Source organism: Diabrotica undecimpunctata, chromosome 10, assembly GCF_040954645.1.
Source record: "Diabrotica undecimpunctata isolate CICGRU chromosome 10, icDiaUnde3, whole genome shotgun sequence".
NCBI classification, from domain to species: Eukaryota; Metazoa; Arthropoda; class Insecta; order Coleoptera; family Chrysomelidae; genus Diabrotica; species Diabrotica undecimpunctata.
In genome coordinates, this window is record NC_092812.1 from 53,597,988 (window position 1) to 53,622,161 (window position 24,174).

The 24,174-nt window shown below is 32.2% G+C and overlaps 1 protein-coding gene across 3 annotated transcripts in view; it reads right to left on the reverse strand.

Annotated features, from left to right (window-relative positions):
* Positions 1 to 24,174, reverse strand: part of LOC140452014 (rhodopsin, GQ-coupled) — a 64,920-nt gene that overhangs the window by 16,855 nt on the left and 23,891 nt on the right. For 2 of the 3 annotated variants that reach the window (XM_072546024.1, XM_072546025.1), the window contains exon 2: positions 12,062 to 12,562. In XM_072546024.1, coding sequence (XP_072402125.1) covers positions 12,062 to 12,394 — 333 coding nt within the window. In that variant the 5' untranslated portion in view covers positions 12,395 to 12,562. Of the gene's footprint in view, positions 1 to 12,061; positions 12,563 to 19,686; positions 19,760 to 24,174 lie in introns of those variants that run through there. The other variant, XM_072546026.1, reaches the window with a different exon arrangement.

Below are 24,174 nucleotides of genomic sequence, written 5' to 3' on the forward strand. Positions count from 1 at the left end.
GGCAAAAGGAAGAAATTCCGAGACAATGGAATGGTGCTTTTATTTATATAATCTACAAAAAGGCGACAAAACGGGATGCGAAAACTCCAGAAGTATAGAACTATTAGACTTAGTCTATAAAATACTAAAATTATTAGGAAAATATTATTTTTTTATTTTTTTTAGCCTTGGTTTTAGAACCTTCAGCCATGTAAATACATACAATTATTAGTAGTATTCATTCATTCAGGATTGTACATGGAGGACACTGTTCACGCTCAGAGGTTCATCAGAGCGACTTCATTATAACACACAAGACATAAACCACGGTTAGATAGGTGGGCAACAAATACGATAGGTACACATACAAAGAAAATATCCATTCAAATGGTCAATTTTTCATTCACACCTTAATAAATACCATAATCAGTTTAAAAATGTTTGTATTATCTGCACTTTAGTACATTTAATGATGATGATGATGATGATGATGATAGTGTGTTTGGCATGGAAACTAGTCCTTTTGCCACAGATTTTTAAATGATTTATGTTATGTTTATCAATTAAAAACTTGATTGTACTAAATTTATATTATATATCCGGATGCATATAAGTGATTACATATGAGTTCGTATACAGATTTCTGATTCAGTGACAGTAGGTGGGTTATGTTTACTGGAAGTTGCACATTATTTTTAACTAGATTTTCATAAAACGTAGATGAGAGTGCTTTATTTTTAATACATCCAAACAGGATGTGATTAACATCACACTGGGAAATATTATCGCATAAACACTTTCCTGATTCTATAATGTTTAATCTAGCCAGGTGAGCAGGAACAGCACCGTGACTAGTTTTTAATCTTGTAATAGTTGCTGCTGATCGTTTAGATATATTATAATGGAATATGTGTGGTAATGCTGTTAGGGATGGTAACGTAGGATGGATCTTGTAATAATGATTACAAGATCCATCCTACGTTACCATCCCTAACAGAAGTACATTTAAGTAAATATTAATTAAATGTGAAAACAAGGTTATCGGAAAACACCAAGCAGGGTTTAGACCAGGAAGAATAACTAACTAAGAATAACTTCAAAATAATGGCTACAAACAAAACTTAGGATTACATATGTTATTTATAAAGCATATAAAAAAGTTTTCCAGCAATTTAAAGAAGAATTGAAAAGATACGGACTAACAATAATTAAAACAAAAACGCAATTTATTTAAATGAGAAGATACATATCAAGTGATAGCAAAATTAAAGCAGTACATGCTGTCTATAATTTTGAAAAAGTCACAGAATTTTAATACTTAGGAGTAACCATAACGAACACGCGAAAAAAGGGAAAGAGATAGACAAAATATTAATGAAAAGGAGTAAATAGGTCACTAAATTCAAAACTGAAAGCAAAAAACGTGCCAAGAACAGCTAAACTGTGAGTCTACGATACAGTAATCACACCCACGGTGAAATATGATGGTGAAATACCATGGTGAAATATGAGAAACGTGGTTTATGGAAAAATCAGTCGACTATAAAAAATGAAGGGAATAATCAAATGTTTGTATTATTGTATATATATATATATATATATATATATATATATATATATATATATATATATATATATATATATAGCTGAGTTTAATCTAGTTTTATGCTAGGGTGCACTTGTTCTCTGATGACATGTTTCGGTTTTCTGTGAGTTTTGTTTAACTTCATTAGAAAATTTTTCATGTTCTTTCTTTACCATTGGTTTTGTTAGTGTTTACTGACAGGCCGCTTCCTGTATGGTTTAGGTAAATTATCGTACGGCTTCATCAATGTCTCTAGTACTTTTCAGGGTATAGGTCCAAACTAACATCAAGTAGATCCCGAATCACAATCCGTGTATTTATTACTTAAGAATGGCGGATGTTCAATTTTAATATAAAACTATGAAACTATAAAGGAAATAATGAAATTACGCATGAGAGATTTGTATTGTCCAATTTTTTGTACTTCTAATCAAAGTAACTACCCTCAAATAAAGTTGGTTTAGGAACGCAGCTCAAAAATATTACCAAAACCATTGTTAAATATATTTTTATTTATTAAAATTTTTAATATGAATATTTTTGTTAAAAATAATTGTATTTTGAAAACCTCTTACGAACTGGAAGTTTAAACGTTAAACAAAAAAAATTATTACAAGTTATGGTTTGCTCCTAACAAGATATTTGAAAAACAATTAAAATGCCACAAGCGCACAGACTCACAACAATAACAATTTAACTGTTGATATAATAAACAATCAAACGGAATTTATATGAAATAAATGAATCATAATTTCATTTCCCGAACACTAATTGCAATTTTTCATGTATAGCATAGAAATAGGTACATTGACGGCAAGCGACCATATACATATTTACCAATCAAAAATTGAAAGGGAAAATCCTGGTTCCTGGTGGTAGGCTGTATACCATATACTTTCTCATATTTAGATTCCTATCATAATCTGTTCTTGCAATATGAAGTTTCCCACTACTATACAGGGCATTTAACGAGTTAGGGCCATATTTATTTCGATATCGCTATGAAATAAACACCCTGTATATAAAGAAGGAATACATAAATAAATATCCATTTTACATAAAATGGTAAGTTTAACAGAAATCATTGACAAATATTTGTATACAGGGTGAATTACAAAAGAAAATTACGATTTTCTCATATTTTTTAAACTTACAACTTACAACCCTATATTTTACCCCATATTTTATTTTGTCAAAATATTTCACTTTTGATACTCTTTCTTTGTTTATAAAGGATTCCCTATACCTAAGCTTATTATTTCCGAGATATTTTTAGTTTTCTTTAAATTTCGGGAATACCTTTAAATTGTGTAATTAGAAATAACTTAGTCTTGTATAATAATATAACAAAATTATTTTTATTCAATAAATAAAGTCAATATTATGAAAAGATTCTCTTATTCTGTTTTTCGTATCACCTGGTTTTGTTAGAGGCCTTCTGCTACACAAGGTTTTTTATATAAGCAGCCCCACATGAAAAAATCAATTTTTGATAATTCCGTTGATCGCGGTGGCCAAAAAGTTGGGCCTCTTCTGCCTATCTTAATCGCAGTAGAATTATTATTTAAATGATTGTGAATAAGAGCAGTGTGATGAACTAGAGCACCGTCGTGTAAAAAACACATTCTTTGTCGAATATCAAATGGAACATTTGGCAGTAGTAATGGTAAATAATGATTAAGAAAATCCAGATCTATAACACCGTTCACAAGGCCGCCAAAAAAATGCGCCAATCACAAATTCCTCAACAATACCATCCCAAACATTTATAAAGAAGAATTTGACTATGGCTGTTAATAAATTAGGGATTGCTTGATGCATAAGAATGAAAATTATGCCGATTCAATGTTTCATTTCTATGAAATGTAGTCTCATCTCCAAAAAGCACAAAAAAATCGGTCGCTATGCACTTGCTGCTGACACCATTAACAAAAAACTAATCTGCAATGATAACTATCGACTTTCAATTTTTGATGTAACTATAATCGTGGAGATGCATTTTGTGTGTACAGAGAATTTTTGCTGCCGAAGTTTTACTAATGTCATGTCTAGTGTGGGAAACTTCAATAGTGCCTAACAATATATCACATTCAGTTTCTTCACTTATAACAGTTTTGATTCTCTTCAAATACAGTACGACCAAAATGATTAATTAATTTTTCAAAAGCTCTTATGTTTGGCCTGCTCTGTTCATCGCTGTTGATATATTTTGGATGCAAGTAGACAATTTCTAGAACTTTCTTCTAATACCCAGATCATATCTGCTAATTGTTTTACAGAAAAATTTATTTTTAAAGTTTAAGATATCTACAATGACGAATTAAAAAGGTAGTAATAATAACTGTCATAACTAACATAACTTTGATAACATTAAAATTTTGTGTAATGGAGGTAATAAATTCAAAAGGATCCTTTTAGAAATGGTTTGTACTAGCAAGAGTGAAAATAATTTAAACAAAAGATCATAAATTAAAAATCTAATTAAAATTTATAATTGTATTATTTCTTTATAATTCATTTATAAAACTAAAGCTTAAAATATTTGTTTTGAGTCGTTCTATAACTTTCAGATTTTCAAAGTTTATAGCTTAATTTTGTTTAAAACTCTTATAAACAAATTAGTTTGCAACTTTTTAGTGAAATTTATAATGTTTAATTGTTATTAACTTTTTTAATAACAAAGATAAAGTAATTTTGCAAAGTTTCTTTAACCTGAAACAATGAAACAATTACCTTTAAAATGATGGGTTTCGAAATTTAATCGCATGTATGATAGCTGAGTTATACTTGGAAAAGTTCCATCCGATGTCTATTTTGCAATTGTTTTTCACAAAATGTGTTATAACTCTGGTTCTAACAATCAGATCAGAGTTTACCAAACGGCATTTTGTTAATTTTTTCAAAAGGAACAATTTTCATTTTGGTAAAATGAAATATTTCTAATAGTTTTTTACTGTGTTGAATATCATTTTTACTTAATTTTATCAAAAATAAAATATTCAAAATATACCTCTATAATAGTAACAGTGAGTGATTTGACAGACTAAGAAGTTTGCGAACTTTTTACAGACAAATATACCGAATGAAATTTGTGTATCATCCTGACGTACGCTGAAAATAATGCGCCTTTCCATAACTGATTGAATAAGAAATTAATTTCTAATATTTACTCATTAATATACTTTGAGCATGAAAATTATCATAAGATTAAAAGATGTCGTAACATTTGTATTCCGAATAAGTGTCGATCAAATCACATTCATTCATAGAAACTTAATGGTGGCATTATTAACTCTAAAGTACCGCGCTGTATTTAATTGGAAAAACGTGCTATCCAAGGACATTGTTAAATTTTTTAAATTTAATTTTTTAAGATGATTTTTAAATATCAACTGAAAAGATCCGAACTCTTTTCGTATTTTCTTACAGAGCATTTTACTTTATTTCTGAAAACCATCGAAACGAAAATTCTTCAAACAATCGACAAAAATCCGAGCCGTAGATCCTTCAATACCGACTTAAAACACAAATACTAAATAATGGAAAGACTGTACTCGTAGTACATTTGAAAACTATTGATAGAAATTTTATTACACGTGAAATAAAACCCAATATAACCATCATAAGACAGTGACGGAGATTTTCTAAAATAAAATATTCAGCATTGTTCTGAAAGTATTTTGCAGATTGTGAATCATTTTAGTTAAGATTGTTAGTTTTATAATAAAAAGCGATATTAATAAGTGAACTTGTGCAGTAAAAATGTCACAAACGTCTAATTTTACTCCTGTGACAATAAAGGGACCTGGGGTCCCTAATAACAAATGACGGAGGGTGTGACAGAGAGAGGCGTAAAAGGTTGACTATTGCTAGAACAGCTATGATGAAACTGGTAGCAATTTGGAAAAATTCTAGCATAACAATACACACAAAACTAAGGCTGGTAAGGGCGCTCATTTTTCTCATAGCGACATATGCATCCGAAACGTGGACCTTAAAGAAAGCGGATAAAATAAACTGGACGCTTTTGAAATGTGGGTATACCGCCGCATGTTGAGAATATCCTGGATTGATCATCGCACTAACGTATCGATATTAGAACAACTTAAAGTAAAGGATAGATTGCTCAAACAAATACAACAGAGATATTTGCAGTATTTTGGACACATTGCTAGAAGAACAGGTACGATGGAAAAACTGATAGTCGAGGGTAGAGTTGAAGGAAAGAGACCTAGGGGAAGATCTCCAAGCCGTTGGGTAGATCAAACAAAAATACTGATTAACCTAGGGTTACATGAAGCTGAACAACTAGCCCAGGACAGAGAAGGATGGAGAGAAATCGTGCAAAAACTGTAAAGGCCTGATGGTGTCACCACATTCCAAAAGGGATTAGGACTGAAGAGGATGACATTAAAGTGTCATTTAACCGTGCCAACGAAAATTTTAGTGTTAAATGTTTATGATGCATGTACATGAACATTTTCGAAGTACTGTTCGGAGTATAGTTTCTAATGTGTTCAGATATGACCAGAGTTGGAGAAGCAACTATTATAAAATTTTAAAGCAACGAAAGAGTGGAAGTATTATAGAAGCATCTAAAACGTCAACAGGGAAAAAACCCATTCATACAGACATATGTGAAACAATCGATTCGAAGAAAAGTCCATTCATTTTATTTACAAAAAAAGATTTCTACTTTGGATAAACTTTTATGAGTCTTTGCCAAACATTAAAAGAGATAAATTGTGGAAATCTCTACGTGAATTAATATTCGTTTATGTGAATAGCAATAGAACATCTTCGCTGATAGAGACAGAATAAATTATTTGTTAGAGGATGCAATATGTAAGGGAAATTCGAAAATTAAAGAGGGAAGGCAAAAATATTTTTTATTTAGATGAAACATGGATAAATGAAGGACATTTAAAAAAAAAGTTTGACAAGATAAACTGGTTACAAATGCTCGTCAGGCATTTATAGAAGGTTTGTCCACGGGCTTAAAATTTTCAAATGGTGAAGGTCGCCATCTAATTATCACTCATATTTGAGGAGATAAAGGATTTGTTGATATAGGTTTGCTAGATTTTATATCTAATTCTACAAACGAATACCATGAAAAAATGACTGCTGATGTTTTTGAGGAATATTTCAGTCAAATGATAGATTTATTACCGACTAATTTTGTAATAGTCATGGAAAATGCCAATTACCGTTCAAGATTAAAGGAACCGTTACCTAACACTAAATGGAGGAAGCAAGAACTCTTGGATTGGCTAATAACCAAATAAATAGAAGTGCCAGCAGAAGGTTTACTCAAAAAAGAGTTATTGCAGCTATACAAACAATATTCACCAAAATTTAAGAAGTATAGTGTAGATGAAATAGCAAAAAACATGGAGCTAAAGTGTTGCGATTACCCAGTGACAGATTACCCCATAGAACTAATCTGGTCTCAAATGAAGGGATATGTCGCGAGAAATAATACAACATTTAAACTTCAAGATGTTCGTCAACTATTACCTGATTCCATATAAAAAATTTTATCTGACAGTTGGCAAAAAGCTATAAGACATGTCATAGCAGAGGAAGAAACATTATAGAAACTCGATATGTTAATAGAGGAAACTATAGAACCAAGTATTATTTCTGTGAAATGGAGAAACTGATGATGACGATGATGCCTTCTTATCGGAAGAAGATAATTTTTAGTTTTCCCTCACTGAGGCGTTCAGTTATTGCTTAATCCCTTAGGGTTTGCCCATTTGCATTTTATGATGTATTGTATTTGAGGTTTGTCAGTGTGGTCATATTAAAGTCGAGTGAAAATTCAGATAAGAAGGTATCACAAATTTTTTTTTTTTAAAATCCTTTATAAAAGTTATATAAATTAAAATCCAAAACAGGCTATGTCATGAAGACAAAACGTTTTCGGAATCCATATTCCATCATCAGTATCCTAAAAAGTATATAACCACTTCAATTAAAAAAACCATGAAGTTAAAATTTTGACCAAGGTTAATACAAAATGTGGTTAATACTTACTAGGTGTACATGTTTTGAGCCACTAAATATCTGGGTAAAAACCAGTTAAAAGGTATATGTTACAATTTAGTTTACATTATTTAATCTTATATTTTAGGATTTTAAAATTACAGGAAGTTAGTTTCCTTGTGGATGAAAGAAAGTATCAATTATTACGTTTTTTCTCTATTGACCAATCTTGTATTTAGACCTTTGCTTAAAAATTGTTCTATCAATCATTTTCAAATGTACTATAAGAGAATTTATTGTAAAATGTGACGATGGTTAGTGCAATGGCTACTACTGATAACAGTGCTTATCTAAAAAACTAATAATGCGGTTTACTTTATGCATCACGGAATTTTCAACCATTACTAATTTGGCATACCTACGTTTAAAACCACCAATAAATTAAAATCTATTTTATCTAGGACTAAACTTAATAATAAACAAAAAAAAAACAAATTGTTGTGTTCATAAAATACCTGAAAACGAAAATGTTTATTTGAAAGAAACTTCAATACTACCAAAGGTTATAAAAACTGAACGATCTCAGATATGTATTATGTTCAATGAGATTAATCAATATCATCAATACCATCAATAATTTTAAACGAATTAGACAGAAATATTAAAGAAGCTGCATCAACTTTACTAATGAAACATATTAAACTGAAAACTGTTTAGTAAAAGAAAAAGGGATTTGATTAAGTTATTGAACGGTCTCGGTATAAGACTGAGGAGCTCTATACTAAGTACGACTCCTCCGAATATACTGGGTGGAAGAAGTTCTCATCCTCAATCGTTCGGACGCACATATAGTGCGTCCCAACGGCTAATAGCAAAATATATCCTTTGAATATATAGGACAAAGGGAGAGGTGTACATAATATCTAACCAAATAAACACATCAGGATCAGCTAAGAATATGATTAGTTCAAGCACTAGAGACAAAAATGAATGATTTTGTTTTTTCGGTCCGGGCAATTTTTTTTTATTATTTGGACCATTCTGAACAAAATAGGTCTGTTGTAGTTTTTCTGCAAATTTGATCGTTTTCGAGTTCTAAATAATTTAAAACGGAGAAAAAAGCAAAATTACGATTTTCAAGGCTTAAAAAACAAGTAAAAAATATTATTTTTGAATTCATCAAGGATCTAAATTCAAGTTCAACCTTGTTCTATCATTCCCCGATAAGTATTTTTGACCTATTTTATTTTAAAACATTGTTTTTTGAAAGGACGGGCGCTCGGGCTGCTGCGTATAAGAAAGAGAAACAAGATCTACATAGGGCACAGATTTTTGCTGGTTTAAATTTTCATTGCACAAATGAGAATTTAAAAAACAATGGTTTAATAGTTATTTATGCACCAAGGGTGTTATTAAGATGATTATGCCCGGAGAGCAACATAATCCATCCAGAGGGCCTCTGGCCCGAGGGATGGATGCTGTTCGATGGGCGTAATCATCCGGTAATACCAGTGGTATGTATAATCGATCAAGAAGAGAATCCGTTTAGAATAAGATCTATATCTATAAAAAAAAGTTCTGGACCTGCAAAATTAATGAACATTTAAGAATGGATCTTACGAAGTTTCATTCAAGAGCTACAATATAATACTTGTTACATAAAAAAGGTTGATTACAAAATTTATTTCAAAAATATAAAATGGCGAAAAATTGACATTTTTGGACTTTTGCATCAATCGGTAATTTTGAATCAACTATTATGTCAAATTTAATGTAACTTAGCTAAAATTAAAGCTTGTACTTTCATAATAGTGCACTCGTTTTCTTCTAAAATAATGATTTGATACATTAAACATAAAAATGCTTTTTAAATTTAGATACGTAAAGTAAGAATAAAATCGTTGATTGAATAACCCATTTGGGTTATTCAATCAACGATAAAATGTATGGTAAGGTATGTATATTCAGCATGGCTTTGAGAGATATGCGGCATATACAAACACTGCAAGCGGCAGCGGGTAATAATTGAATACGCGCTTGATTAAAAATTAAAAAACGAAGGTTTAAATTAATATTATGAACTAAAATGCTTCAGGATGTTGTTAGCAGACATTGGAAGAATAGTTGTGACCTTTGACAACATTAAAATTTTCCTTTTTTCATATTGTTTTTCGGAATTGAAAATAGCCATTTTTGCTGAGAAGCTACTAAGAGCCTTTTTTGTTCAGAAACTTTGTTTATAAAAAATTGTTTAAACAATTTTTGACGCATTTTGGACCTGCCAACATGCAAATTTGTTTTTGCTTTTTTTTTAATGAACAAAAGGTGTCTTTTTTGAGTAAGATTGTGCAAAAAACCGAATAAGAATATTTTTTCTAGCGGACGCGCAGTGGCTTCTTGGACTAATATGAGAGATAGCTGACCACCGATACTTGAAGACGTACGGCTGATTTTGCTTTGTTTCTTTTTAACTTTCATACAAAATACAAATACAGTATTTTGCAGTAATTTAAAAAGGTTAACCTTATGTGCTAAATCTCAGCTAGATCGACCAAATAATTTATTATTCAATTTGTTTATCCCGGATAGCGATTATTTAAAAACTGTACTTGCCCAAAAAGTGACCCTACAGGGGTGGCCAACTTAATCGGACTCGAGATCTACTGTCTGCCTTTCTAATTCTTTGCGATCTACCGACTAAGAATATTTTAACGATACTGGCGAGCAATAAAACTTTTAGTCAAGAATTTTAACGTTAAAAGTGAGCTGAATAACTTAAGAGTCGCTCACTATATATCAGAAAATCAATTACTGATTTTCTTTTTCTTCTTCTTTTTATGTAGACATCACTCTGTCTGTTTTTCAATGTGCCTCCAGTAAGTTTTGGTGCCATCTGAGTTGAGGCTTCTTACGTCGATTATTTTGGATGGATGTATATCTCTGTTAGATATAGATTTCTCCGAGAAAGGGTAAAAAGATTGGTATTTTCTTTTTATTGATTTACTCAAGATTTCCAGTTTAGGAAAGAGAAATAGGGAAATATCTTTTGTCGATCTTGAATTGCATTGAGGAACAGATAACCCGTTAAAATGATGGTACTTGTAAAATACCGCCTGTCCGAGCTCTGTTATTTTAGAAGGGAACTTAGAAATGCAAGCGCTGAAAAAATTTGCAATATCTCGATTTGTATGACACGCAGAAGCTTGATTATTTTTAATTCCGGTAGCTTGATAAAATAATAAGAACTATGCTATTTTCACCTTTCGGAAAAAAAGTTGAATTTTACTATTATTTCGTAAAAATATTGAAATTTTATTAATTAATATATATTATTTATCTTAAACATATAACAATTATTAATTCTTCTTGTAAAATGCAGATTTGTTTCAAAATTTGTCTTAAAACAATTTATTGAGTGTAAAAAAAGTCTTTTATATTTTAATTTAAATAAGGAGTATTAACTTTTAATTAATAATATATATTTATATAAATAATATACACTAATTAATAAAATTTAAATATTTCTTACAAAATAATAGTAAAATTAAACTTTTTTATTGAAAAATTTAACTAATTGATTTTTTCGAGATTTTACGATTTTTCCGGGAAGTGAAAATGGCACAGTTCTTACTATTTTATCGAGTTACCGCAATTTAAAAAATCAAGCTTCTGTCATAGAAATCGAGTCATAGAAACCGAGATATAGAAACGAGGTCGGTATAAGATATCTTCAGGATTCGACGATAAAGCCACATCGATTCAACGATAATGCTAATAAACAAAGAAAATATGATTTTAAGAAAAAATACCATATTGGTTTCTATTGGTCATAGAAGGGTTTTTTTAAGATTGTGTTTTTTCAGCATCTTTTCAGTGAACCTACTTACCACCTACAAGCGCCAATCATAAAAGATATCAAAGTTTTTATAAATACTTATAAGCTAAAAAGTCAGCCCTTTTTCAACGCCTTTTTTTAGCCTAACGTAAAAGATAAGATTAAATACTTCGAAATGGGAACATTAGGATTAATACAGAAAGAAAGCAAATAAAAATATGGAATATTGAAAACAAATAGTGCTGTTTGTAACAGTTGATTGAGGATATGGAAATAGAGCAAAGAATAGTCAAAGGAAGTACTCATGGACAATTTTTATGGAAATGTTTCCTTGAGGCGTCTTAGCTTTACAAAATAAATTATTTACCATGTCATGCTCGATATAGAAAGGTTTTCCATATACAATTATTAAAATTTCCAAATTTTTTACTTGTAGTAAAATCAAACTGAGTTGTTATACGCAAGAATTACATAAATATTTTCATTTTTTTAACGTAGGTGAAACCGTAGACAATAATAAATATGCAGAAATTACATTCATAGCAAAATAAACCGCCAAAAAGTTTAAAATTCAAATAAAACAAAACAAATTTGGCTAAATATAAAACATTAATACAAAACTCTATGAGGATTATTAGTAAAAATACATTTTTTGGCATTTTTATACTTACTTGATGATATAAAAAGGGTCTTGTGAGTGCCAGCCATCTTTCAAGCGCCATAACAAATGCTACACATCCAGAACCAAGACCAAAAGCCCGTACCACCACAAAACTTGGACAATATACAGAGGGATGAAAGTAAGTATAGGTTCCTGGATTTGTAAGAACGACCATTCCAATTTGCGCCATTAGGTCGTTGGCAGCTAAGCATCTAAGCATAAATAAATGCTTCTTATTTCTTCTAGAGGCCGTTTTGTAGAGGATCCAAAGTGCTACGAGATTGGCTAGGAGGCCTAAGAGAAAAGCCAGTTGCATGACGTAACTCCAAATACCGTCCACCATTTTTTAAGTTATTTAAACTCTTCTGTCACCGTAAATCAGTTTCTGATTTATTTAGAAAAGGCTATACGGCATAGTACCGTCAAGATCGGCTAGTAACTACAGCCACTCTTCGACGAAATCTTCTGAAACACTGAGATTCTAAATGATGTGGCACTACGAAGTTTAGATCTGTAAAAGAAACATTAATGGTTAAATATGCACTACTGTGATAACCATTGATAAGAACAGTTTATATATATGCAAAACTAAAAGTACAATCAGTGCTTTTTGACGCAATTAGATTTTTTATTATTAAATCTAATTAATTTTAATTTTATTAGTTCTTATTAAAACCACATCTAGTGGTCTGACTAAAAAAGGTATTTGGTACCATACAAGGGGAAGTTAAAAATTATTTTTGACTACACTAATAGAAATAAAAAATATTTAAACCTAAGTAGTAGGTATTTTAAAAACTAATTTCAGCCCAAATAATACCCACATCAAGAGCGAACGGAGGATAATCATGTCCATAAAAAATGTTTAGACCATGGGAGAAATCATAATAATTTTTGTTTAATTTCTTGTGATGAATATTGTAGGTGTACCAAATAGTCAAAGTTGTGCCATTACAAGAACATATTATTATTAAAAAAATAATGTTCCATCCACATAAAAATTATTGAAAAATTATTCATATTATCTAAAAACTCTTATCGACAAAGAAATAATGTATATTTACATATTTCTTTAAATATTAATAAATAAAACTGATTAAATTATGTTTAAGATTATTTAGTATTTAATTTTTAGTTTATTTATTAATCTTAGTTATAATAATTAGGTATTAAATTAAATTATATTAAATTATAGTAATTAGTATTTACAGTCCATTGAAATGTTAAATTTGTGTATGCTTAGCGTGTATTTCCTAGCGGACACAGATTTATGTTTTTGATGTATTGGGAGGGTATAAGCAGTATAAGCTTAAATTCAAGTTTAACCCTACAAAAAATTTTATCTGACATTATTTGTAGCAAATTAAACTGTCTACAACTTTATTTGTAATTCTTTTAACCTTAAAATGGAAAATAAAAAAGTTATAAACAAAAATAACTAAAAATTTTAGAATAAATTTTCTTGGGAATTATAACTTTTTTTCTAGTAATTTTGCAATAAAATATCATTAAAACAATATCATAGATGCTCTTTCATAAAATAATTTTTACTGCAAATTTGTTTAATTTCATTATTTTCTTTGGCTTTTACAGCGCTCCGCACTTGACTGGATTCTTGAATACTCGCCATCTTGGAATAAGGTGTGCCATCTTCCTACGTTATTATTAATTTATTATCGATCCATTCCGCCACTAGAAAACTTACCCCACCTCGTGCGCTTGCGTCGCACGAAAAAGCACCAATGGACAAAGGTTTAATAAGAGCACCGTATCAGTATTATTCTAAGATAAATTTTTGGGTAATGAAAAGAACAAAACAAACTTCTCAAAACTGTTCTATCAGAAGTGGATTTTAGTGTCGACCAGGCTGAATCTGATGCAGATACAGTCATCATCCGTTCTGCTCTTGATGCATTCCAAGCCTATGATTCTGCAGCTGTAGCAGAGAACATTGACATTCTTGTCTTGCTCACAGCCAGTTTTTTTAAATCTTCAAAAGGGTGTAAGTTGCGTCAGTTATACTGTCCTTCAAGTTTTATATATGGAGACGTCATTGCCGAAAATCTTCTGTTTCTCCATTCTTTTTCAGGAACCGACACAATATACAAGATCAGCAAACTTAAATTCATCAAATTTACAGAAACATCCTGAATTAGCAAGCCGAACCGCATTATTTCTTAGTAAGAAAGCCAAGCGATATTTGCCCACTATCGTTGGCGAACATTTTTGTATCGTTTCTTTTTATACAGATCACGACATTGTTGTATTGACCATACAACACAATGGCAATCGCTGTAACATGTTACACGTTTCCACCTCTATATTAATTTCACAGTAGGTACGAATTTGTAGGTCGTAATTGTCTTATTCTGCCTCACCGAATTCTCAACCACATATATGTAGAGGGCAACATCCCGGAAGAATGGCTTAAATCGATATTTTTACCTCTACCAAAAAACAACAATCCCAAATCATGTAATGACTATAGATTGATAAGCCTAATATGCCACCATTTAAAGATTCTCTTGAAAATTGTTCAAAACCGAATTTATAAGAAATGTGAGGAGCAGATAGATGAAACTCAGTTTGGCTTCAGAGGAGGCATGGGTACAAGAGAGGCATTATTTGCGTTGACGGTACTCTTGCAGAAATGTCGGGAATATAACAAGAGTGCATATGTATGCTTCATAGACTTTAGGAAGGCCTTTGACCGAGTGCAGCATATGAAGTTAATAGATGAATTAAAAAACATCAATTTAGACAAAAAAGACATTAAGTTTATTAAGGCTATATACTGGAACCAGAAAGCAGTAGTAAAGGTGAACGATATAGAAACAAATAATATACCGATTGCGAGAGGGGTTAGGCAAGGATGCGTCTTGTCTCCGACGCTTTTCAACGTGTACTCACAGGTCATATTCAGAAAAGCCTTATGGGAAAGAAAAGAGGGAATAAGAATTGGTGGAGAAATCATAAACAGCATGAGATTTGCAGATGACACGGTAATTATGGCTGAGAGTATAGAAGAACTACAAACTTTACTAGATGCAATAAATAGTGAATGCATTCAAATGGGACTTGACATCAACACAGATAAGACCAAATTTATGATAGTATCAAGGAGTCCAATAAATAATGAACAACTAACTCTTGGTGGACAGCAAATAGAGAGAGTGACAAAATATAAATATCTGGGAGCTTACATCAACACAGAATTAGATCCAGACCAAGAGATCCGGGTACGAATAGAAATGGCAAGGGCAGCGTTCTTAAAATTCAAACAATTGTTCTGTGACAAAAATCTGAATACTGCGCTGAGGCTGAGGTTTGTTGAATGTTACGTCTGGTCGCAACTATTGTACGGGGTAGAAACATGAACACTAAAAGCATGTTAGTTAATAAACGCAAATAGTTAAAAAGATTTAAGCCTTTGAACTTTGGATATACCGGAGAATGTTGAGAATCCCATGGACTGCCAGGGTCACCAATGAGGAAGTGCTGAGAAGGATGGGTCGAGACAAAAAATTGTTGAGAACGATAAAAGTACGCAAGACTGCATACCTTGGACACATACTAAGAAATAATATAGTCTTCTGCAGGTCATCATGCAGGGTAGAGTCGATGGCAAAAAGGGAATAGGTAGAAAGAGGAAGTCATGGCTGCGAAATATTCGAGACTGGACAAACATGACTGTAGACGAATTATTCCACGTTGCAAAAGACAGAGAAGCTTTTAAAAATGTGGTCGCCAACCTCCTTTAATGGGGACGGCATAGGAAGAAGAAGAATTGTCTTATTGACATTTAAAACTTCAAACGAAGTTCTGAAAGAATATGCAAATAATTAATAAAATGCCTATTACGTTATATACCGTCCAAGAAGAAGTGCAACTTGTAACATGGTACTTTCAGGGTCATTCGATGCACGAAGTAATTAATTTATCTATTGTTGCCTTCGAAAATAGACCCTCACCAAATGTTACAACAGTTAAAAATACCATTAAACCTTTTCAAACTTCGGGATGTGTAAACAGTTGTAAAAAGATAGTGAACCCTGCAATAGTGTACAAATTGCTAGGGAAGTTAATGTGAATGCTCGAACTGTCCAGCGAATTCTCAAAAGTAAATCACACTGGTATGTTTGTTTTAAAATACAATCAATACAAGAACTGTTTTTGGAAGATAACTTTAGGCGGATGGAGTTTTGTTAATTTATGTTAGATAAACAGAATGAAAATGTACACTTTTTAAAAAATATTTTATTTTCTGACGAATCTTCATTTTTATTACATAAAAAACACAATCCATCCGTTGCAAGGTATTAGTCTCGGAAAAATAAGCACCTCAGGGTTGCAGTGCGAAAACAGCATCCGCAAAAGATAAATATTTGGACTGGGATGTTAGGCGACCATATTGTCGGTCCATTTTTTATCGATGGATACCTAAACGGGCCCAAATATTTACAACTTTTACAGATTGAGATCATTCCGGTAGTTCGACACCTTACCGTTAATTTTCAGGAGGTTTATTTCGAACAGGATGGGTGTTCGGCTCACAACTCTAGAGCAACTTTTGATTTCCTCAATCAAACTTTTTCTGATCGAATTATAAATACACATGGTACAATTAAATGGCCCGCTAGATCCTGTGACTTAGCGCCTAACGGTTTCTTTTTTGGGGTTTTCTCAAAGAAAACATTTATAGGTATCAGTTTGAAAGGGCCACAAACCTAGTCGAATTAAGGACAAGAATACTTCATTTCTCTGCAAACATTACACCAGCCCTACTCCAAAATATGAGGAGAAATCTGTATGACAGATTTGGTTACTGTTTAACACAAGGAGATGGAATATTTGAGCCCTTTCTGATTTTTTTTCTTCTGTCTTATTGTTATAAGCTTTGTCCATAAAATGTGTACAATATTCAGTCACAATAAAGAATATTACTTATTTACTTATTTATTTATTTATATTGCTATTAAGGCTAAAAAATAAAGGCCAAAAAATTAGTTTTAGAGCATTATAATAAATATACTCTAGAGATGGGATTACAATAAATCTTAATTCCTATGGTCAACAAAACAATGTCGTTATCTGTATGGTGGAAATAAAGATTATTCTTTAACAGCATGAGATACAAACAATTCGCCAAGACGGTGACCAAAATTACATTTAACTTATCATCGCTCCCGCCAATACAAGATGCAGCTCATTTCCACAGTGTTAGAGTTTATTACCAGGAAACACTGCGATCCTGAAGATTGGGGCTGGAAAAAGCATGGAAAAATTTGGATACCAATTAAAACTTTCAAAACTCCAGCACACCCCGAACTTTTGAAATTAATTTTCCGCAGATACAAGGGAAACTGTGAAAGTATGTGTGGTTACTGACAAGTAGGCCTCAAATGTTCTGCAGTGGGCCTCAAATGTTCTGCAGTGTGCCTCAATTTTTCTGGTGAAACCTGCAGTGTCATTATGAAAATATTAAAATTAATCGAAAAATTCGAAGATGAATTACCCACAATGACGCCAATTCTAACTTTCGTTCTTTCGCAAACATTCACCTTCGATACTGAATTAGATCCTGAACCGCAGCCTGGACCATCAAAAAAAAATGAAAAAACAATAGCTAGAAAACAACTTTTTAGATGTATAATTATGCTCGATTGGAATATTATCTCGCCTAGAAATTGTAAATGAATTAGGCCTAATGGGGATACCACCTAAAAAACGCGCCTCCAGACTCTACCTCATAAGTGGTGGGGAAAAAAGCCGATAATAAACCAATAATACCATAGGAATGTTAACAAAATAATAAATTATATGAATAAAATCATAGATAATAAAAAACTAAGTCTAATGGTTGGTTTTTGTCGTATTCTTATAAGTTATAAGTGTTCAAGGACCTGGTCAGCTTTGGGAGTGCTGTGAAACAAACAGAAATTAATGAAATTGAACACATTTTTAGTGAAAATTATTCGTTGAAAACCTTCTTTCAAGAACACAGAGACTAAAAGCGAACAATTTATTATTTATACGAAACATGGTATGATACGCATGATAACTCTAGCAAGGGTTGCACTTATGGTTCACTTAGGTGCAAGCTGAAAGACGTACCTCCGAATAAAGGTTCTCGAATGATTATTGTACACTGTAGATCTTCAAATGGTTGGGTGCCAAATGGGTGAAAGCTTTGCGGAAAAAAAAGAATTCTAATATATTTGAAGAGTAGTTAAAGAATACATTACTTTCTAATATAACACCCAGCAGTGTGATAATTATGGACAATCCTATCACTTAAAATTCTAAAAAAAAGTTCGTCTTTAAAACAAGATTTCCTCTCGAATAATGATTTATGTTTTGAAGAGAACGAAATAAGAAACAATTACGTAAAGTGCTTCGTACTAAAACTTATGACAAACAATATATATAGGACACGCTTGCAACTGAACTTAGTTTTGCATTTTGAATCCAATAGAACTTATTAAAAAGCAGAAAACCATGCTCTTAATGTAGAAAATGAATACAGAAGACTAGGATAATTACCTTCAAATTCTTAAACATTTATACCGCCGCTTTTTTCGAGGGGAGAGAAATATGGAGGCAACTTTACGAAACCAATTATTGTTAATAATATTCAGAGTAATGTTCATAGTAGCAGATGCAACAAAAAAACAAGATTTAGAATTAGAATATTCAATACAAATAATACGGAAGAATGAATGGCATAAAGCAAAAAATACGGATAAAAGTTATCTCAAATTGAAAAGATATTTAAAACAGCAACATTCGACCTTCAAAGTATGCTACAACTCCCTCACTCCCCAGTATCCCCATTTTACTACTCTCGAAAATTGTGTGTATACAATTTTGGTGAGCACGCATCTTGATACTGCTGCAATAAAGTTAATGGAAAGCGTATTATTCTATTGAAGTATATTACAAACTTACCATCCTTTTTTCAGACACTTGTGGAGGTCAAAATAGAAACCAGCAAGTGGCTGCTGCACTTCTCTATGCAGTACACACTACACACTTTGAATGCATAGAACAGAAATTTTTGGAGTCAGGACATAGTCGAATATGCGTTCGGCGATAGAGTCTTCTAAAAAAAACCGAACAGCTTTTATCATGAACGATTGGCTGGAAATATTTAGGTCAGCATGGCATAAAAGATTACAGAAGGACCTGTATGCAGTACGTGAACTTAAATATACAGATTTCTATGATGTAAATAAAAATAAAGCAATAATAAAAAATAGAACGAAAGATGAAAACGGCTGCACAGTATCCTGGCTCAAAATTAAATCTTCAAATTTGTAAAAGAACAAACCGATCATCTCTTTTAAAACAGAATAGTAAAGTAACACCTAACCTCCATAGCTCCATAAATTATAATACTTCTATCTATAATAATCATAAATAAAATTGTAAGGTGAAAAACGAACAAAATGGTGATTATCTCTATTGTACTTACTTTGCAGTTAAAATAGTGAGTTTTACCTCTATATAGACGATATATAAATATGTATTTTCTACCGTTAAATGCAACAATTATTTTTTTTTTTGCATAAATATAACAAATATTTAATTATTTAGGACATAGTATTCCGAATTCAGCCGTATTATTAAACTTACAAAATTTATCACAAAATTATTGTCTTAATCACAAACCGAGCAATTCACAATCACGACTATACCTTATGGTTGATTAAAATTTACTGAAGCTATGACCAAGAGAAAGAATGCGCACATATGTACAAATCAAAATATGTTTATGCTATGTTATTCCTCGTCAGATATTAAATATTAACAGATCATTTAATTTTTAACCATCAAAAGCAATGTAATATGATGACAAGATGAATTCGGTAATGATAAGATGGTAATACGATCTTCAGAGGGTATCGCCGCAACAGTTCTTTGTCGATATCAGTTTATAGATAGCATGAACCATGTTTCAATGATAATATGTGTGGATTCAAGAAATTAATTCGGATAAAAGCTTTAATCCTAGGAAGTCACGTACCTATTATCCCTTAATAGTAAGGCAAAAGACTTGGGTAATTAAGAAATTCACAGAACGACAAAGGTACATACAGATTACGATGGAATTAATTTCTAAAAATTAATTCTTAGTTTCAAAATAGATTCTTACCAATAAATCACCCTCTCCAATAAATTGTTGGACTATAGTTATCAATATAGCATTGTTTTTAAATTGTTTTATGCATGACTTGGAATGGAATTACGAACAAGTCATTTTAGCTACTGTGATTAAATATAATGGAATGTGTGGTATTCATAAAGACTAATCATATGTTGTCATTGGTTGTTGGATGAAAATTCTTGAATTAAAGTTGATTTTAGGTAAGGAAATTAACTGCTATCTTCAAATAAAGTCGTTCCAAATATGCATTAAAAATACTAAAAATATGGTTTGCAATGTTTAGGGATTGCTTCACTCTTCATATGTAGGTATCATATATATACTGAAAATCATAGGGTACAATTAATTCGTTTTGTTTTCACAATTATCCAACAAGATCATTTGTTTAATAAACAAATGTATTTTGAAATCTACTTCTTATGTGGTAGTCTGTTAATATAAATAATTCCTTAAATAGATCTAGGTGACATAATAAATTGCAAGAGTATGAACATACAGCACTTAACATCTCCAACATCAAACAAGAGGCGCGCGGAAAGATCTACCTCGATTCAATATAGAACTAGATTTAAACAATAATAATACAGATGTATATCACATCACGAAACACTATCGTCAAAGTTGAGGCACCGCACCTGAAGAAAACCTCAATGGACCCCAATGTCAGAGATATTTTAGAATTTTTTGTAGTACATATGTAACAATGTACATATGTACATATGTAACAAAACTCTGAATGTAATAGGTGTGGGTGAACTGAGTAGCTTTACACCTGATACAGCCGGTCCCAAGCCCGGATAAAAGAGGAGGGGAGATGAGTAACACCTCTATAAAAAACCAGGGTTCAGCTGACCCGGCTGATAGCACCCTGTAAGGGTCCCTTGCCTAGGGTTACAGATAAACCGAATGATTTCCGGTATAAGCAATCTCCCACTTACTGGCCAACGGCTTCGGTCAAATGAGTTGGCGAGTGGTAGGACACTCTGTTGTCCTGAGAATGGTCTAAAAGGCGGAGGAACTAAGAAATAGGCAACGGCATCAGGATGTAGAAGGCCAGGAGAAACCACTACATTAAAGATCCTTGTGGATATCTCTAGTACAGCTTCCCGTGACAGAGGAAGAAAGTATGCATATTTTTAATGATCATGAACTTCGGAATCCAAGATCCGGCAGGGGAGGAAGATCACAATTAGACCACGAGGCCTCTCAGCTTGTAAACCCACGAAAGCTCCATGTCGTGGAAGTCCACAAGATAGCTAAGTGGAACGTCACAACTGTGTTTGAAGGCGCGAAGTTACACAATATTCAGCTAGAAATGGCCAGACTAGACATTCCTATCCTAGGTATCTGCGAGACGAAATGGCTAGGGTCAAACATATTCGAGAGCAATGGATACATTGTCTACCACACAGGAAAGGCAGACGTAACGGAGTCGCAATTATTGTCAAAGAAGAAATTCGTAACTGTATTAGAAATTTCGTTCCTTTCAATGATCGCATCATGATGATACAGCTGCAAAATAAATTAATAAATATTAATATAATAGAAGTCTATGCACCAACAGCTGACAAACCAGATGAAGAAATTGAGCAATTCTACAACCAAATTAAACAAATTATCCGGAGCACAAAAAAACATGAAGCTACGATTTTTATGGGAGACTTCAACGCAAAAGTTGGTGCCGAAATAACACAAGACATAAAAGGAACACAGAAAGGAACGAAAGCGGGCAGAGACTAATACAGTTCTGTCAAGAAAAGAATTGCATTATAGCAAATATTTTGTTTCAACAACCTAAAAGACGACTATATACCTGGAAATCTCCAGATGATCAAGAAGAAAAGGTAGTCAGAAATCAAATCTACTACATTATCATTAACAGAAGGTTTAGAAACAGTATTACATCTGCAAAAACATTACCAAGTGCAGACGCAGCAACTAATCATAATCAGTTCTGTACTGGATTCAAACTAAAACTAAAAATAATAAAAACCCTGACAGCTCAGAAAAAACATAATAATCGACTCCTAAGAAATACCGAAAAAGCAGATGAGTTCGGAAATAAGATGGATCATGAAATTAAAAAATAGCTAGAAAGATCTGAACAAGAAAATATCGGACAAAATATAGATATAATGATTCTGCCATGGTTACCGCAGCAGACGAAGTTTTGAATCAGCCATCAAAAGAGTCAGTAAAGAAAAAGGACTGGATGACCGATAACATACTAGACCTTATTCAGCAAAGAAGAAATTGTAAAAATAAAGATGAGACTCGATATAGAGAAATATATCGACAAATAAGATACGGGGTTAAGCGAGCAAAAGAGGTCTGGATGGAACAGATATGTCGTGAGATGGAAGAACTACAAAGAAAACATGACTATGAGAAACACCAAAGGTAAAATTATTCTCGACTTAAATGAAAAAAAGCAAGAATGGACCAATTACATAAAAGAGCTCTTGCTGGATCCGAGGCCACCACTGAACACCACAAAGTATACGAATACTGGTCCTAGTATTTTGAAATTAGAAAGCAGAAGTAGAGAAAGCCGTCAAACAAAGCAAAAATGGGAAATCTCCAGGCCCTGACCAAATACCATCAGACTGGCTCAAACTTCCAGACGACGACAATGTCTCAGAACTAACAAACATTTATAACCACATATATGAAACTGGAACACTGCCACGAATATGATTGCAGTCTACATTTCTCCCACTTCCAAAAAAACCTAATACGTCATTATGTAAAGACTTTGGAATAATTAGTCTCATGAGTCACTCTCTCAAGCTACTTCTTAGGATAATTCTTAATAGAATCAAGCAGAAATGTAAAGACACAATGGGAAATAAACAATTCAGTTTCAGAGAAGGATTGGGAACAAGGGAAGCTTTGTTCTCAATGCTAACACTACTTCAACGATCATGGGAAGTACAAAAACTTCAAAGTCTTGGAAGGGCAATGTGGAGTACGAATCGGGGAGAAACTATTAACAATATCAGATATGCAGATGACCGCGATCATGGCTAAAAGTATGGATGATCTTCAATTCCTTATAGATCGAGTCACTAGAGAATGCTCTAATAACAGACTAAGCATAAATACAACAAAGACAATTGTCAATAATGAACCGATAACAAAAGTTAACCATTTTAAATACCAAGGATGTTAGATAAACAAGACACTAAATCCGGATGAAGAAATTAAAACTCGTATAGAAAGGAGCATTTATAAAACTTAGATCTATTCTGAGCAATTTTCAGCTGAACTTACAGTTGAGAATTAAGTTCATAAAATGTTATGTGTATCCTGTATTACTGTATGGATATAAAACCTGGATTATGAAGGTTAATATGGTGATCAAATTAGAAGCCTTCGAGATTTGGTTATATCGTAAAATGCTCAGAATATCATGGGTCCAACACATTTCAAACAGAGAAGTCTTGAACAGAGTAGGTCAAGGTAAAGGGGACTTAATAAAGATGATAAAAAAGAGAAAACTCGAATATCTGGGGCATATAATGAGAGGAAGCAGATACAGGATAATGCAGTTGATACTCAACGGAAAGATCGACGGAAAAAGAGGAATTGGTAGGAAGAAATACCCACGGCTCCGAAACCTTCGTCAATCGACTGGCTTATCAGCAGATGAATTGTTACATGCCGCGCAAGATGACACACAAAATTAACGGAATAATCCAGAAACTAAAAAACAATAATATGTCAGTAAAAAAAAGCTGAAAAAATCTTATAAAGGTTTTTGAATGTTCTAAAAGATATATGAGACATAGCTGATGGCAAATCCTTAAAGAACTATAGAAGTACAATAATCGATTCTTTGAGGCTTCATTTTTAAGATATATATAGAAAATGAGTAAAATGTATATCCCATTAAAATGATGGTACTCATAAAATACCGCCTGTCTGAGGTTTGTTTTTTTAGAATGGAACTTAAA